The 13,351-nt window shown below is 43.4% G+C and overlaps 1 protein-coding gene across 2 annotated transcripts in view; it reads left to right on the plus strand.

The window, feature by feature from the left end:
• arhgef6 (Rac/Cdc42 guanine nucleotide exchange factor (GEF) 6) overlaps positions 1-13,351 on the plus strand; it is a 55,185-nt gene that overhangs the window by 38,530 nt on the left and 3,304 nt on the right. The window contains exons 15-20 of one of the 2 annotated variants that reach the window (XM_063189483.1): positions 25-171; positions 2,814-2,900; positions 4,893-4,974; positions 5,188-5,303; positions 7,599-7,784; positions 11,798-11,818. In XM_063189483.1, the coding sequence (XP_063045553.1) occupies positions 25-171; positions 2,814-2,900; positions 4,893-4,974; positions 5,188-5,303; positions 7,599-7,784; positions 11,798-11,818 (639 nt within the window). The remainder of the gene's footprint in view (positions 1-24; positions 172-2,813; positions 2,901-4,892; positions 4,975-5,187; positions 5,304-7,598; positions 7,785-11,797; positions 11,819-13,351) is intronic. The other variant, XM_063189484.1, reaches the window with a different exon arrangement.

Genomic DNA, 13,351 nt, shown 5'->3' on the forward strand with positions numbered 1-13,351 from the left:
TAATCGCTTGCATCCTTACAACAGACTCAGTGTGGTGACCTGCGGAAGCGTAAGAACCTGGAGCTGCAGATCCTGTCGGAGCCGGTGCGGGGCTGGGACGGGGACAGCATGAAGTCACTGGGCACGGTGGCCTACATGTCACAGGTGCAGGTGCTGACGGGAGCCAGCGAGGTAAGGAAGGCTTATATATATATACCAGTACATGGAATAAACACAGGGTCTGTCGGTCTTTGTCTTCTTCTGTGTTGCTGTATCTGACTTTATCTGTCTCTCTGTCTGTATCGGTATCCATCCATGCATCCCTCCACCCTAACCCTCCAGGAAACGCCTACATATTTCCTCAGGAAGAGAGTCCAGGGTATCTAATTAACCCATTTTAGCCTAAAACACCCGCTAAATGGCTAAGCCCCTTTTGGGGAAAGGTGCCCTCAGGCTATAAAAACCTAAATATCTCTGAAGCACATAAAAACATGAAATGAGTTGCATTTTAAAGCTTTCTTGCATTAGAATGTGAATTTAGCTTTAACATGCCCACATTTTTAATAAATGTCTAGGTCAACACAGCTTATATGCAGAATCCAGCATCAAGGGGTTAAACAGTGCTAGGGTTTTTCTGTCCTAGCCTGCCGTGCTGAGCCAGTCCCAAGTGCTGCACATCATTTCATACAGAGGATGTGGTCCCATATGACAAAGTCAGCCGAGATGAGGAGAGCATGATTTAACTGAGCATGGTGGCATACATGTCCAAAGGTACAGGTGCAGACTGAGGCAGATCCCGCGCACATCCAATTCCTTTTAGCCATGTGCAGGGTCAAAGCGTCAAGTTCATGTAGGGCAAGGAAGAACCGCACACCAGACTGAGGAAGGGCCGTGGTGGTCCTAAACACCACAAAAATAAAGATGGATCAAAAAGGGAGCTCATTGGTGTGCGGTTCTTCCTTGCCCTACAGGACTGTGATGTACGGAAGGGACAAGTACACGAATGGATGAACGATCACTTAAAATCTACAAACTTTTGGTCTGTCTCTGTCTGAAAACACCTTCATACTTTGTGAGGAAAAGAGGGCACAGTTTATCTAATGAAATAGTCATATGAACCAAACCCTCTATGTGTAGTAAGTTACGTAAATGGCGTTGTATTACAAGGCTAAAACATTTTACTCCTCTACCCTATTCTTCTACCTACCATAGCCTACCCACGCAAACATGCCTACACACTTTCACACCGAAATCATGAGGGAAAAGATGATGTAGAAGACGCCGTTGTCACCTGACCACAAAGATGTTTCGAAGCCGTGTGTGTGTGTGTGTGTGTGTGTGTGTGTGTGTGTGTGTCTGTGTCTGTGTCTGTGTCTGTGTCTGTGTCTGTGTCTGTGTCTGTGTGTGTGTGTGGTAACTTTTACACACTCAGCAGTTGTAGATCTGCCTGGATCGGGTCTGTCCACATTCGGTCTACCTTTTTAAGGTTTACGAAACACATCTTGGTTTTTATGTTTTATGCTGTAGTTTTCTTGCTAGCATACAAAACTAGCAAACTCTTTAAATCGTATTGTTGGAATGTTGGCTGTCTTTTTGTCATTTTATGACAATGTCTGGGGACTTTCGTTTTGTGATGCGGTTTACTTGATAGGATGTTTAACAACTTAGGGCCAATCTTGATACCCTTATTTTACCCACAGGGTTAGCACTTGTTTTCTTCTTGCGCGTTTATATGACATGGAAGTGGTATCTCAACTTTCAAAGTGACAAAAAACTCCTGAAGTGATATTGTTGGATCAAACGGTCATTCATATTTCAAACTGCTTATGTTAAGTTTTTTTAGTAGTCATAGTGAAAAGAGGAGGAGGATTGAGACCACTAGACCAAGTGGAAAGAGTGACTTGCCAAGTCATGTTGTTTACACGGCGAAAGCCCACAGTCGCCCAAATATAGATCAGAAACCCCACTACTGACTCTTGTGGTCAGAAGTAGGGGCATCACACAAATAGGCGCTATTAACTGGAACCACTGCCTGACAAGAATGAGGAAACAAACGTTTCAAACAAACATTACTTCAGGAAACAAACGTTACTTCACACAGCTCACAAATAAACGTGTTGCTGACAACTCGACGTGTGGATGCGATAAAGCTATCGTTCGGTATCAAAATGGCTAATCGCTAACGACTATGCTCCTTCTCACCTATAATTCAAGGACTTATTGACCGTGTGTGTGTGTGTGTGTGTGTGTGTGTGTGTGTGTGTGTGTGTGTGTGTGTGTGTGTGTGTGTGTGTGTGTGTGTGTGATGGTGAAAGGGAGTGAGTGCATGTTAGTTTGCACCTCTGCTTGTGCTCCCACATGTTGCAGCTCCCCATGAGTCTTGAACCCTGTGTGGTGTTTATGTAATGAACGTCGTGTGGTTTGTAATGAACCTCGTGTGGTGTAAAATGTAGGGTGCACACATGCTGTTCTCGTGTGTGTGTGTGTGTGTGTGTGTGTGTCGTAAGCACAGAAGCATTTCTATATGCTTGAAATCAATACGACTCACTTAAAATTTCTGAAGATGATCAATTCTAAATTAATTTCATTTATGTATGATCCTCTCTTTGAAGTCTGAAGGCCTCTTGTCTAATGTTTTTTTGTTGTCATGTTACTTTTGTGTCTTTCCCCTTCTTTATGTTTGTTGTGTGTATCATATACAGTATATCTTATGTCTCGTATGTGTGTCTTCTTGTGTGTATCATGCAGTGTATTATATGGCTGGTATGTGTGTCTTGTTGTGTGTATCATGTATCTTATGTCGTATGTGTGTCTTGTTGTGTCGCCCCCTGCAGGATAAAGAGGAGCGCTACTTCATGCTCTTCCCAAACCTGCTCATCATGCTGTCGGCCAGCCCACGCATGAGCGGATTCATCTACCAGGTGAGTGTGTTTTTGCGTGCGTGTGTGTGTGCGTGCGTGCGTGCGTCCTGACAACTAGCTAAATTAGCATGCTCAGGATGAGCTCAACCAGTGCAGTGGAACCTTAGCATCCCTGCTTTAGGTCACTTGGTTGTGTGTAAATGCTAGTGCTGTGCATTGGCACTGCCCTCACGGTTAGATCCGAATTGTTTCAATCCGATTCTTCGATGCATTGCAATGCATTGCATTTCTACTGAAAGCAAGAAGCAATTTTTCAGCAGTCTTGAGGCAATACAGGTAGTCGTATACTGAACAACATTTTATTGGCTGTTTTCTGTATCAGTCTTGCCGTTTTCAATGCTTTTGAAGTGCTTTAGTTTAATTTAATGTTCATTTGCTCCGGAAATATCCACAGAGTAATAAAAACTTGAAGAAATATATGCTGCAACGATTATGGCACCTGCTGAATCGATTATTGCGATGCATTGCCGAATTGGTTATTGTTGACACCACTAGTAAATACCATACGAGAGGTCGCAGGTTTTGAGACTGAGTGTAACCTGAGGCCATTCTGCATGGTCCAGACACAATCATTGAAATGAGAGCGGAGTGAGTTCATTTTGTTCATACAGTTGTTTCTTTTATTAACTTGTATTAACATTTGTACACTATGTAAATGAAATCTTACAGTATGTAGATGATGATAAAATAATGAACATTTTGTTTGTCAATGTATTATTCTGTTGCCAAAATTAACCTTCATTTGGTTGGTGGGTTGTGTGAATTACCCCAGCCTTTTGCTAAATAAAGTTAAATATTTAACCAGACGATAAAATGATTGAATGTAGACTTGAAATTATAAACTTAACCTGCATCTGCATGGTGGCTGCTGGGAATTATCCATCCTCTGGCAAAATGAAGTTGAATCTAAAATCTACCAAATCGTTATTTGGTTTATTTGATCATTTCGTCAGGGGTCCAAACTTACTCCGACACTTGGTTGGTGGCTGGTGCGCATCGTCCATTCCCCGGCAAAATAAAGTTGAATCTTAACTAGATGTTAAAAAGAAAATATAAACAAATATTTTTTAATTATTATTTTTAGTGTCCAAAATTAAACCAGCATTTGGCCAGCATTTGGCTGGGGTGGAAATCCATCCCCTGACACCGCTGTGTCCCCATATCGGGCCCTCTGCTGTTGCCACCTGCTGTGGTGCGGTGGTGAAAATGAATTTTTACAGCAGGTGTGTGTTTTTAATAAGAATTGTTTTTACACCTATCAAAGGGTACCCCACAGGAAGGCTTATCACCTTAAAAATAATTTTAGATTTTCACAGGTAGCAGAAGCTCAAGGTCATGATTAATTTGAAAAGTGGTTTCAGCTTTTCAGCAAGGCCCCTCTTGAGTGTGGGCCTATGACGTTTATTTTGAATCATTTGTTATCCCATTCTTTTCCTAGACTTTTCCCCCACACCCTTGCCTGCTTCTAATATAGACTTCACTTGCATCAGCCTTAGAGTGTGCCTCTGTTTTTTCAGGGAGTATTACTTTAGACATTTTAATACATATCGGGTGTAACTAGTCTTGGCACGATGTAGGCTAGACCCCCAGATCTCGAACCCACAACCTCATAACGGCACCATCAAACACAGTACATTCCAAATCATGTATCAGCTCAATGAGGTCATGTGATACCGGATTGTGCTTTGTCCATGTTGGTATTAACCCGTAAAGGCTTTTCTGATGCCGTTTTGTCTTTATTCCTAGAGACAGTTGATGGAATGATACAATTTACTACTTAACTTAACTTAGTTCACACTTTTTTCAAAGTGACTTATAGTTACTTACCTAGATGCAGGGTATTGGTTACAGTCCCTGGAGTAATGGGAGGTTAGGTGCCATTCTCAAGGACACTTCAATCATGGACGGTATGGGATTTGTACCCACAACCTTCCAAGTGAAGCCTACAATGGTAGCCTTGGTATATAATCATTGGCATGCTGTCACCCACAGGGAAGACTTCCACTGACGGGCACAACGGTAACCAAGCAACCAGAGGACACAGACAATGGCCTCTTCGCATTTGAGATCACAGGTAGCTGTGTGGCTGTGGTGAAAACCTCACGCTGAAACCCTCACTCACAATGATACAATCAGTGAAGCACCATCTGAGATGCCACATAGATAAGACACACATTCTAAATCCATTGTGGCGAGGCACAAAGTGAAACACACTCTCAAAACAAACACACACACACATGTGCCCGTTACACACACGCAAACACACACTGTTCTTGTTGCCCATCAGGTGGGGGAGTGGAGCGCACCACAGTGTTCTGCAGTAGTCCCCTGGAGCTTCAGGAGTGGCTGGAGCACCTCTACGTCTTCGCCAAGGGAGGAAGCCCTGTGGGCACCATCCTCAAGGTCAGACACACAGTCTGTCTCCTCTCCTTTTGTCTTCTCTCCTGTCCTCTCCATCTCTCACCTTTCCTGTGCTTGTGTGCCTGCCAGTTGCATATAACCTCCTTAACCTCTACATACGTGTAGACATATCTATATAACTACATCAGTCAGACAAACAGTCCGAGGGATGGGAAAAAACAGGTGGAAATATTTCCCAATGTCTGGCAGCCCCAAGTTAGGGAGACGGCGGTTTTAAAATCTGGAGTGGGACTTCTGAACTTAAAACACCTCCAGCTTTTCACGGTGTGTGTTGGTTGCATTCTGACCTCTGTAACCTCCAAACCGTACCTGCGAGACCTGGGTTTGGGGCTTCTGCGAGTGAAGCACCTCCAGCTTTCCTTTGTGAGGAGGGGATGTCTGTGTTACTCTCTGGGTGCATTTGACCTCGATGGCCCCTCTAATGTTTCATGTGTGCATAATGTATGCCCATGTCCAGCTCACTGAGTAAGAGAAAATGAAGCGTAGTACATCAATGAGAAAGTAGAAGTTCACATACTGAAACTCCGACTCAACAGACGGACAACGCATGCAAGGATTTGACCCCTCAAGGTCTTCATCATGCCTGCTTCATTGGCATAACCAGCCTGCGAAGGCGAGGAAGGAACCCCAGGGGGTCCATCACTCTCTCCAGACACTGTATGACTCAGACGCCTCCAGTCGGAGAAATCAACTCAAAACGAGTTTGTGAAGATTCTGGTTCATCTAGGTCATCTTAGTCAAAAGAGTTTAGTTGTTTGTGACTGGGCTTCCTATTTTGAGTTTGAGAGATGTTTTGTATCTTCGATGGATAGACTTCTTCTGGTTATGTCGGAAACTAGTAGTTCTAGTTCTTATCTAGTAGCTTAGCCCCTCTGAGGTAAGGTCATCTGATAGGCAGGGAAGTGGGCTAAGTGGGCTAGTTTTGTCTGTCAAATATTTTGCAAAAGATTGCACTTTCAGATGACTTGATCAGATTCATTCAAAAACATATGGATTGTCACTAGTCTTTGGCTGTGAATTACATTCACTGTCAAAAGGGACGTCTGGATGTGTAGGCTAAGACACTAGCCGTTTAAAGGTTGGTAGGTGACTGGGTTTTGTCTTTGAATTTGAAGACTCTCCCTTGCTCCTCTTTCCAAGAAGCTTTGTCAATTCTGAGTAAAACCCTTTGAGACCCTTTTCAATTGCAGCCTGTCTTAAAAGTTTTGCTCTGCACAGATTGTGCTCCCGGTTCTAAGTTACAAATGGCAACCGCAGTAGCAGCAGCAGCAGCAGCAGCATGAGAGCAGCATTGCTTGAAGGGGGGCTACATAAGCTGTAACTGGGTCGTTTGCATTTGGTGTTTCTGTGCCGTCAAAACTGCTGACTATACGGTAAACTATCCCACATTTTCCACTTTTGGGTTTGCAGCATGACTAGATCGACTCGTTATTAAACACACCCCCTCACGACGCAAACAGTTATTCCTGGCACCCTTTGTTTGGTTAGGTGGTGATTTCACTTCCTGCTCTAGGGCAAGGTCATGGGCATAGTTGCATCTCTTGACATGAAAAATGTCTTGACTCTCTTTGTTTGAATATTTCTTTTATTTCCTTTTTTCTTTGTTTGGTTGGTTGATTTCTGGCCAGCGGAGGGCAAAGGCCATTGCTACTTCTCTGGACTCTGCGTAATGATTCTCTTACACCTGTTATGTGTTTTTGGACATGTATTTATTTGCTCAGATGGTTTTACCGTGCATCTCCTCTTCTCTAATTCCCTCCTCTCTCCTTCCTTCCCCTCTTCTCCTCTGCTCTCTGAGGAGGTATTTCGACCGGTATGCCGTTTGCGTTTGACCTCGGCAACGTCCACAGTTTCTATGCTACTGTGGTTGAAAAATGACAATGTGCACCTGTTTGTTTGATTTTTATTTGTTTGGGGTCCTGTCCTCTAACCTGTGGAGATCAAGGCCACCATTACGTCTCTTGAATAATGATACTCTTGCAGCCTTTGTTTACTGGTTCAGGTTGGGCCAGGTATTGCAATGACCTCTCTGTCTGTCTGTTTACTAACTAAGTTAGCAACTTACTGGGTTGCAATGCAGTTTCCCTTTGGCAACCTACTAAGTTGTGATCTGGTTAGTAACGATGCTTTCAAGAAACTGGGTCCTGGATTGTCTGTGGAAATCTTCTGCGGTCACCAAAAACACACATCAGGTGCATGTACTGTAGTCTTGGACAAGGGCCCAGATTACCATCTCAGATTTCTCTCGTTTATCTATTTGTGTGTTGTGTGTTCCAGCCTGCGGAGGGGAAGCCCATGAGCATGGTGGGCTCCCCGGCGCACCAGGGCCACTTGGCCAGCATGGGGACCCCCGTGTCCAGCCGCGGGGCCCTGGAGCCCCCTAAGGTCCCCAAGCCCTGGTCCCTCAGCTGCCTCCGGCCCGCACCGCCCCTCAAGCCCTCAGCCGCCCTGGGTTACAAGGAGGTAGGTAGACTCGCATGATCTGTGTTGTGTACATACACACACACATATATACAGTATGCACACACACATATGGTTCACTCCATGCCAATTGAACAAATATCGGCACAATTGCGTCTAAAAAAAAATCTGAAAATATTACTGGGTGAATCATCCAAGAGAAAGGATTGAAATCTCATTTCAAATGAAGTAGAGAATAGAGTAGAGTAATATTTATCAATCCCGAATGAAATGTTGGTGTCCTTTCCAAGATACAGGACGTTTTATAAGGGGCGGAGTGTTCAGCCATTGTTTTTCTGCTGAGTTCATAAAGGTTGGAGCAGGCTTCACCCAACAATTTTTTTCTTCTTTTAAGAGTGCTGACCAAAGTATTGTAAAACTATGCATGGTGCGACCTTTTCTGTAATGTTCTCAATGCCATAGCATAACAGCTGTGTAATATAGAAGACTGTTGTGAGCTACAAATGTATATGACCCCTAAAAATGCTTCACTGCAAAAAAAAAATGTACGCAGACTATATACAACATGCTAGAATACAATGCATAGAACATAATTCTCACTCACACACACAAACAACGATACAGACACACACGCAGACACCCCTGACACTTAGCAGGAGGGGGAATGCCGTGGTCTGAAAGCGGTAAAAGGCGTGTGGGAGTGTGTGTGTGTGTGTGTGTGTGTATGACTCACTGCAGGTGGTCCTGAAGAGAGAAAGCGAGAAAAAGAGAGGATGCGTGAGATGAGTTAAAGATGAGTGCAAGGGGCCTGTGGCATCCTCTGACCGAAAGCAAGATGTCTGGCTCGTAAGCCGTCTGGTCGTTCTGGAAGGGTTCTTACTGTAAAGAGTACATGACCTGCTGACTCCCCACCGCAGCATTCGCTCGCACTCTGGATGGTTTGCGATTTGATTGACGGCATGTTGCAACTATGCAACTTCAAGTAGAGCACAGTACAGTACCTTTGGCCAAGTTCCAGTTTTCTTCAGATGTGTAGGTTTAGGTGTAGGTTTCATTCTGTGTGTAACTTGACCCATGGCACCCTTAAGAGCGGCACGGTCTATGGTGGTTTGTGCCCTCAACGGTGTCTTCAATTTAGTGTGCCTGCCAGGCATACCACCCACACAAGGACTGGGTGTTTCTCCAGTTGTAGTCTTCATTGAGTTAGGACTCAGGTTAAGGGTTAGGATTAGGTTTAAGGTTAGAATAGTTTTAGGTAGGGCTTTGGTTAGTGTTAGTGTTAGTGTTAGGGTTAGGCTTAGGCTTAGGCTTAGTGGTTCAAGGACTAGTTAGGGCCTTCCGGGAATGCAAACCACTGATATTCATAGTCACAAAGGCAATGCAAAAGGCATACGATGTCGGACCTGATATCTTGCATTCACCTTTGGTTCTAAATCATAATTTTTACACTCTAGCTGTTATAGGCAAAACTGTGCACACAAAAAATCGTGTAGATGACTTGGTCAATAGTATCCAACTTATTACCTCACTCACTATCCCTGCCAATGTCAATGTTTTTCATTCTACCTTCCGCAGAATTTCTGGTCTGCTTGTTCCTTTTTGACTGCCCATAGCACTTCGAAATGATGTAGCAGTAGCAACTGCTACCTAAAAAGTGTAAGGATAGTAAAGTAGATAGACATACTCCAGCAACATACACACAACATGCATCATACATTGTACAAATCCACATGTCACATATTTTTCATATTTCACATATTTAACATAGTTTGGGGGTGGGGTACCTTTTTATTGTTTTATTAGCTTCTTTTATTTAAGTGTTTTATTAATTGGGACAAGTCTCTGACTCAAGACCGGATATTTCAGATCCTGATGAGCACCTCAAGTTTTAAGCTTTCACCCACCGAAGCAACCAATGGTAACACTTTATTTTAGGGATACATCTATAAGCACTAATACATACAATATTAATGCCTTAGTAAGTAACTTGTAAGGCATGTACTAAGCAAAATCAGACAGTTGTTAGACATTTATTCGCAAATGTCTTGTTCATGCACAATAAGGGATTTATTACCAATATAACCTTAGTAAGGACCTAGTAGACCTAGATTTCTATTTATGAGTAAGCAGTAAGGGCCAGAATACAATGAGTATGAGCTCCTGATACACTGTGTGAACAAACCCTGGACAGTGTGAAAACAGATGTGGAATAAGGGTCCCTATTCTGAAGTGATGCATTGCTCAGCCCAGATGGCTTAGGGCCCCAGCTCTACCTAGGGCCCCCATATTACCTAGGGCCCCCCCCTCTACCCGCTGGGAAGCAAAGTGTAAGAATACTTCAGAATCTGCATTAGTCTCATTAGATATGTAGATTTCACTTATTCTACTCAATATATAGCTGTGTAATTGGAAGCTTTATATAGCAAGGATTGGACGTAAACTTCTCAATGACGGTGGGTGGTGAGATGTCATTTTTTTCATACACCAATTAGTTTTAATTGTAAAAACCCTACAATAAATGCAGAATATAACGATGAGTAATAGTTTGGAAGCGAAACTAAGCTATTCCTTTGTGATAAATAAGTTAATGTTTGAGAAACTTAGCTCCAAGAAGTGCAGTGCATGATGGGTACGCATGGCAAATTGTTTGGATAGCAACTAAATTTCACGAGTGAGGGGAGGAGCTAAGGACGTAGGCTCAGAGCTGGGTAGGTTGTCTGTTGGCCTAGATTGCCTACCCATCATGCACTGCACTTCTTGAAGCTAATGTTCTCAAACATTAACTTAATTATCACAAAAGAATAGTTTATTTTTGCTTCAAAACTATTATTCTAATGTTCTGCATTTATTTTGGGTGTTTTTACAATTAAAACTCAGTGGTACATGTAAACAATTTCATCTCACCAACCCACCGCCATTGACAAGTGTACGTTCAATCCTTGCTATATAAAAGCTCCTGTTACCTTTCTTGAAATGTAATGATGAAGACAAAACTAGATAACTTAACTGGATAAGTATTAATTATTTGATATACCCTTACACTTTGTCGATCGGGGGGGGGTTAAGTAGTGCGGGCCTGGGTGGTGTGGGGGGGCCCTAGGTAACAAGGGGGACTTTGGTAGTGCGGAGGCCCTGAGCCATCTGGGCTGACTTATGCATCACTTTAGAATAGGGACCCTTATTCCGCATCTGTTTTCACACTGTTCAGGGTTTGTTCACACAGTGTGTCGGGAGCTTATACACATTGTATTCTGCCACTTACTACTTACTAATCAATAGAAATATAGGCTTACTGGTCCTTACTAAGGTTATATTAGTAATAAATCCCTAATTGGGCATGAACAAGACATTTGTGAATACATGCTTAACAACTGTCTTATTCTGCTTAGTACATGCCTTACAAGTTACTTACACAGGCATTAATATTGTATGTATTAGTGCTAATAGATGTATCCCTAAAATAAAGTGTTACCCAACCGATTTTTCTCCTTTTTCTAAAAGTAATTTCAAGTAGGAAATTGTTTAAAAACGTTTCAGTGCAGTGCTTAGTCGGTCCTTCGTGTCCTAGGTGTAAGGTGCAGTGTGGCACTCACTTCACTCTTATGTGGCGATTGGCAGCCAGCTGGAAGAAATTGCATGGGCCTGTCTCTCTTCCTCTAGCTTCAGCACCATACTGCCATCTGCATAAGGGTTTCACATAGGTCCACCTTGGAATGCACTTTGTTCACTCCATCATGTCTTTTTATATCATCCCATTTTTTTCTCATGCACCGATTTTCTCCCTCCCTTCCTCCTCCTCTCCTTCTCTCCTTCTCTCCATCTTTCAATCTCTCCCTCTCTCTCTCCCACTCTCTCTCTCTCTCTCTCTCTCTCTCTCTCTCTCTCTCTCTCTCTCTCTCTCTCTCTCTCTCTCTCTCTTCCTATCTATTCCTCTCTCTTTCTCTCTCTCTCTCTCTCTCTCTCTCTCTCTCTCTCTCTCTCTCTCTCTCTCTCTCTCTATCTCTCTATCCATCTTCTCTATCTCTACCCCCTTGTCTCCTATCTGCCATCTATAGAGGATGTCTTATATCCTGAAGGTAAGGGTAGATCTGTGTGTGTGCATTGTTGACTTGTGTTTGTGTGTGTATGTGTGAGGGAGTCGGTGTGTGTTTTTGCGTGTTTGTGCTTAGTGGTGTTGCACGCTTGCTTGCTCCCCATCCTCTTTCAACTCCCCCAACCACACACACACACACACACACACACACACACACACACACACACACACACACACACACACCATCTCTGCAGCTTTGAGGCACTCATTTCCTGTTTGTAACTCATCTCCTCTGTTCTCTTCTCCTGCTCCCGCACGTCGCTGCCTAAAGCGGAACACCACACATGTCAATCTCAGCCTACACCATCTCCCACCCCCCTTCCAAAAAAGAACACCCCCCACCCCCACCCCAACCCTAGCAACAGAATCTACCTACAAAACCTTGTTCCCTTCCTCTCTGTATCGCCATTGTTTAATAAAGAACACTGCACATCGGTCCCAGCCCCCACACAGAGGTTCCTCAAAGAACTTGTAGATGATCTTCTGTCAGTTGTGTGGGTTCTCTGAGGTACCCCCCACACTCTCCTCGGACAACCTTTTAGATGTTCTTGAGTTTTGCTACTCTATTCTCTGAGGAACCTTGAAGAAAACTTTCGGGTTATAGTTTCCTCTGAGAACTTTCAGAGGTTCCCTCACAGCGGGGAAGTTAAAGGTTCTCCAAGGAACTTTGTTACGTTGTGACCTTGTTTACTCTCTTTAAAAAACCCTATCCTTCCCACCATCCCTCCTTAAGCAGTAGTAAGAGATTTTCATGTCTGGTTTTGTCTCCCTCTCCTTTTCTCAGGAGAAAACCATTTTGGTTTGGTTTGGTGTGTTTCGTGTCTGTGTCTTTGTTTGTGTGGTGTTGTTTCTCAAAGCTAAATAAAGCATTTTATATGTGGGTTTATCCTTTTCTGGAAAAAAGTGAAGGACAAACCTAAAGCATATGGTTGTAGTGGACCCATAGGCATTTGTTTTGTTTTGGTGTGCGCGTGCGTGCGTGCGTGTGTGTGTGTGTTCTCATTTCATATGTTTGTGCTTGTGCATCCAAACTAAAAGCCGGCCACTGAAACTACGGTGAGTCAGAGGAGCCAATACCAACGCCTGTCACAGTCAGTTTGTGAATGTGTGGGTGTTTTTCTCTGTGTGCACAGGTGTGTAGGTGTGTGTATGTGAGAGTAGAAGCCTTGTGTGTTTCTGTATGTGCATCTACAGGGCCTATTATACTAACCGTGTAATGGCCCATTTTATTGCTTCCTTGTTTTTTTCTGTCATTTTCTCTCCATGGTGTGCATTATGGCACGTGTCCAGTTGATGCACAATAACTTAGAATTCAATGACCATACACTGTATAAAAAGAGAACTGAATCGAACGTTCCATTGGTATACTGTGTACACTGTACAGCCATTGAATGAGCCTCTTGCTTCTTGCCCAACGATATTACAATGCCTAACGACCAGATCGTCATTCATCACTGTCAAGCACATCGTCTCCATAATGGCAGTTACTTAATAACAGCAGCGAAACACGTAAGCT

This window comes from Engraulis encrasicolus, chromosome 23 (genome assembly GCF_034702125.1).
Source record: "Engraulis encrasicolus isolate BLACKSEA-1 chromosome 23, IST_EnEncr_1.0, whole genome shotgun sequence".
In the NCBI taxonomy this organism is placed as follows: domain Eukaryota; kingdom Metazoa; phylum Chordata; class Actinopteri; order Clupeiformes; family Engraulidae; genus Engraulis; species Engraulis encrasicolus.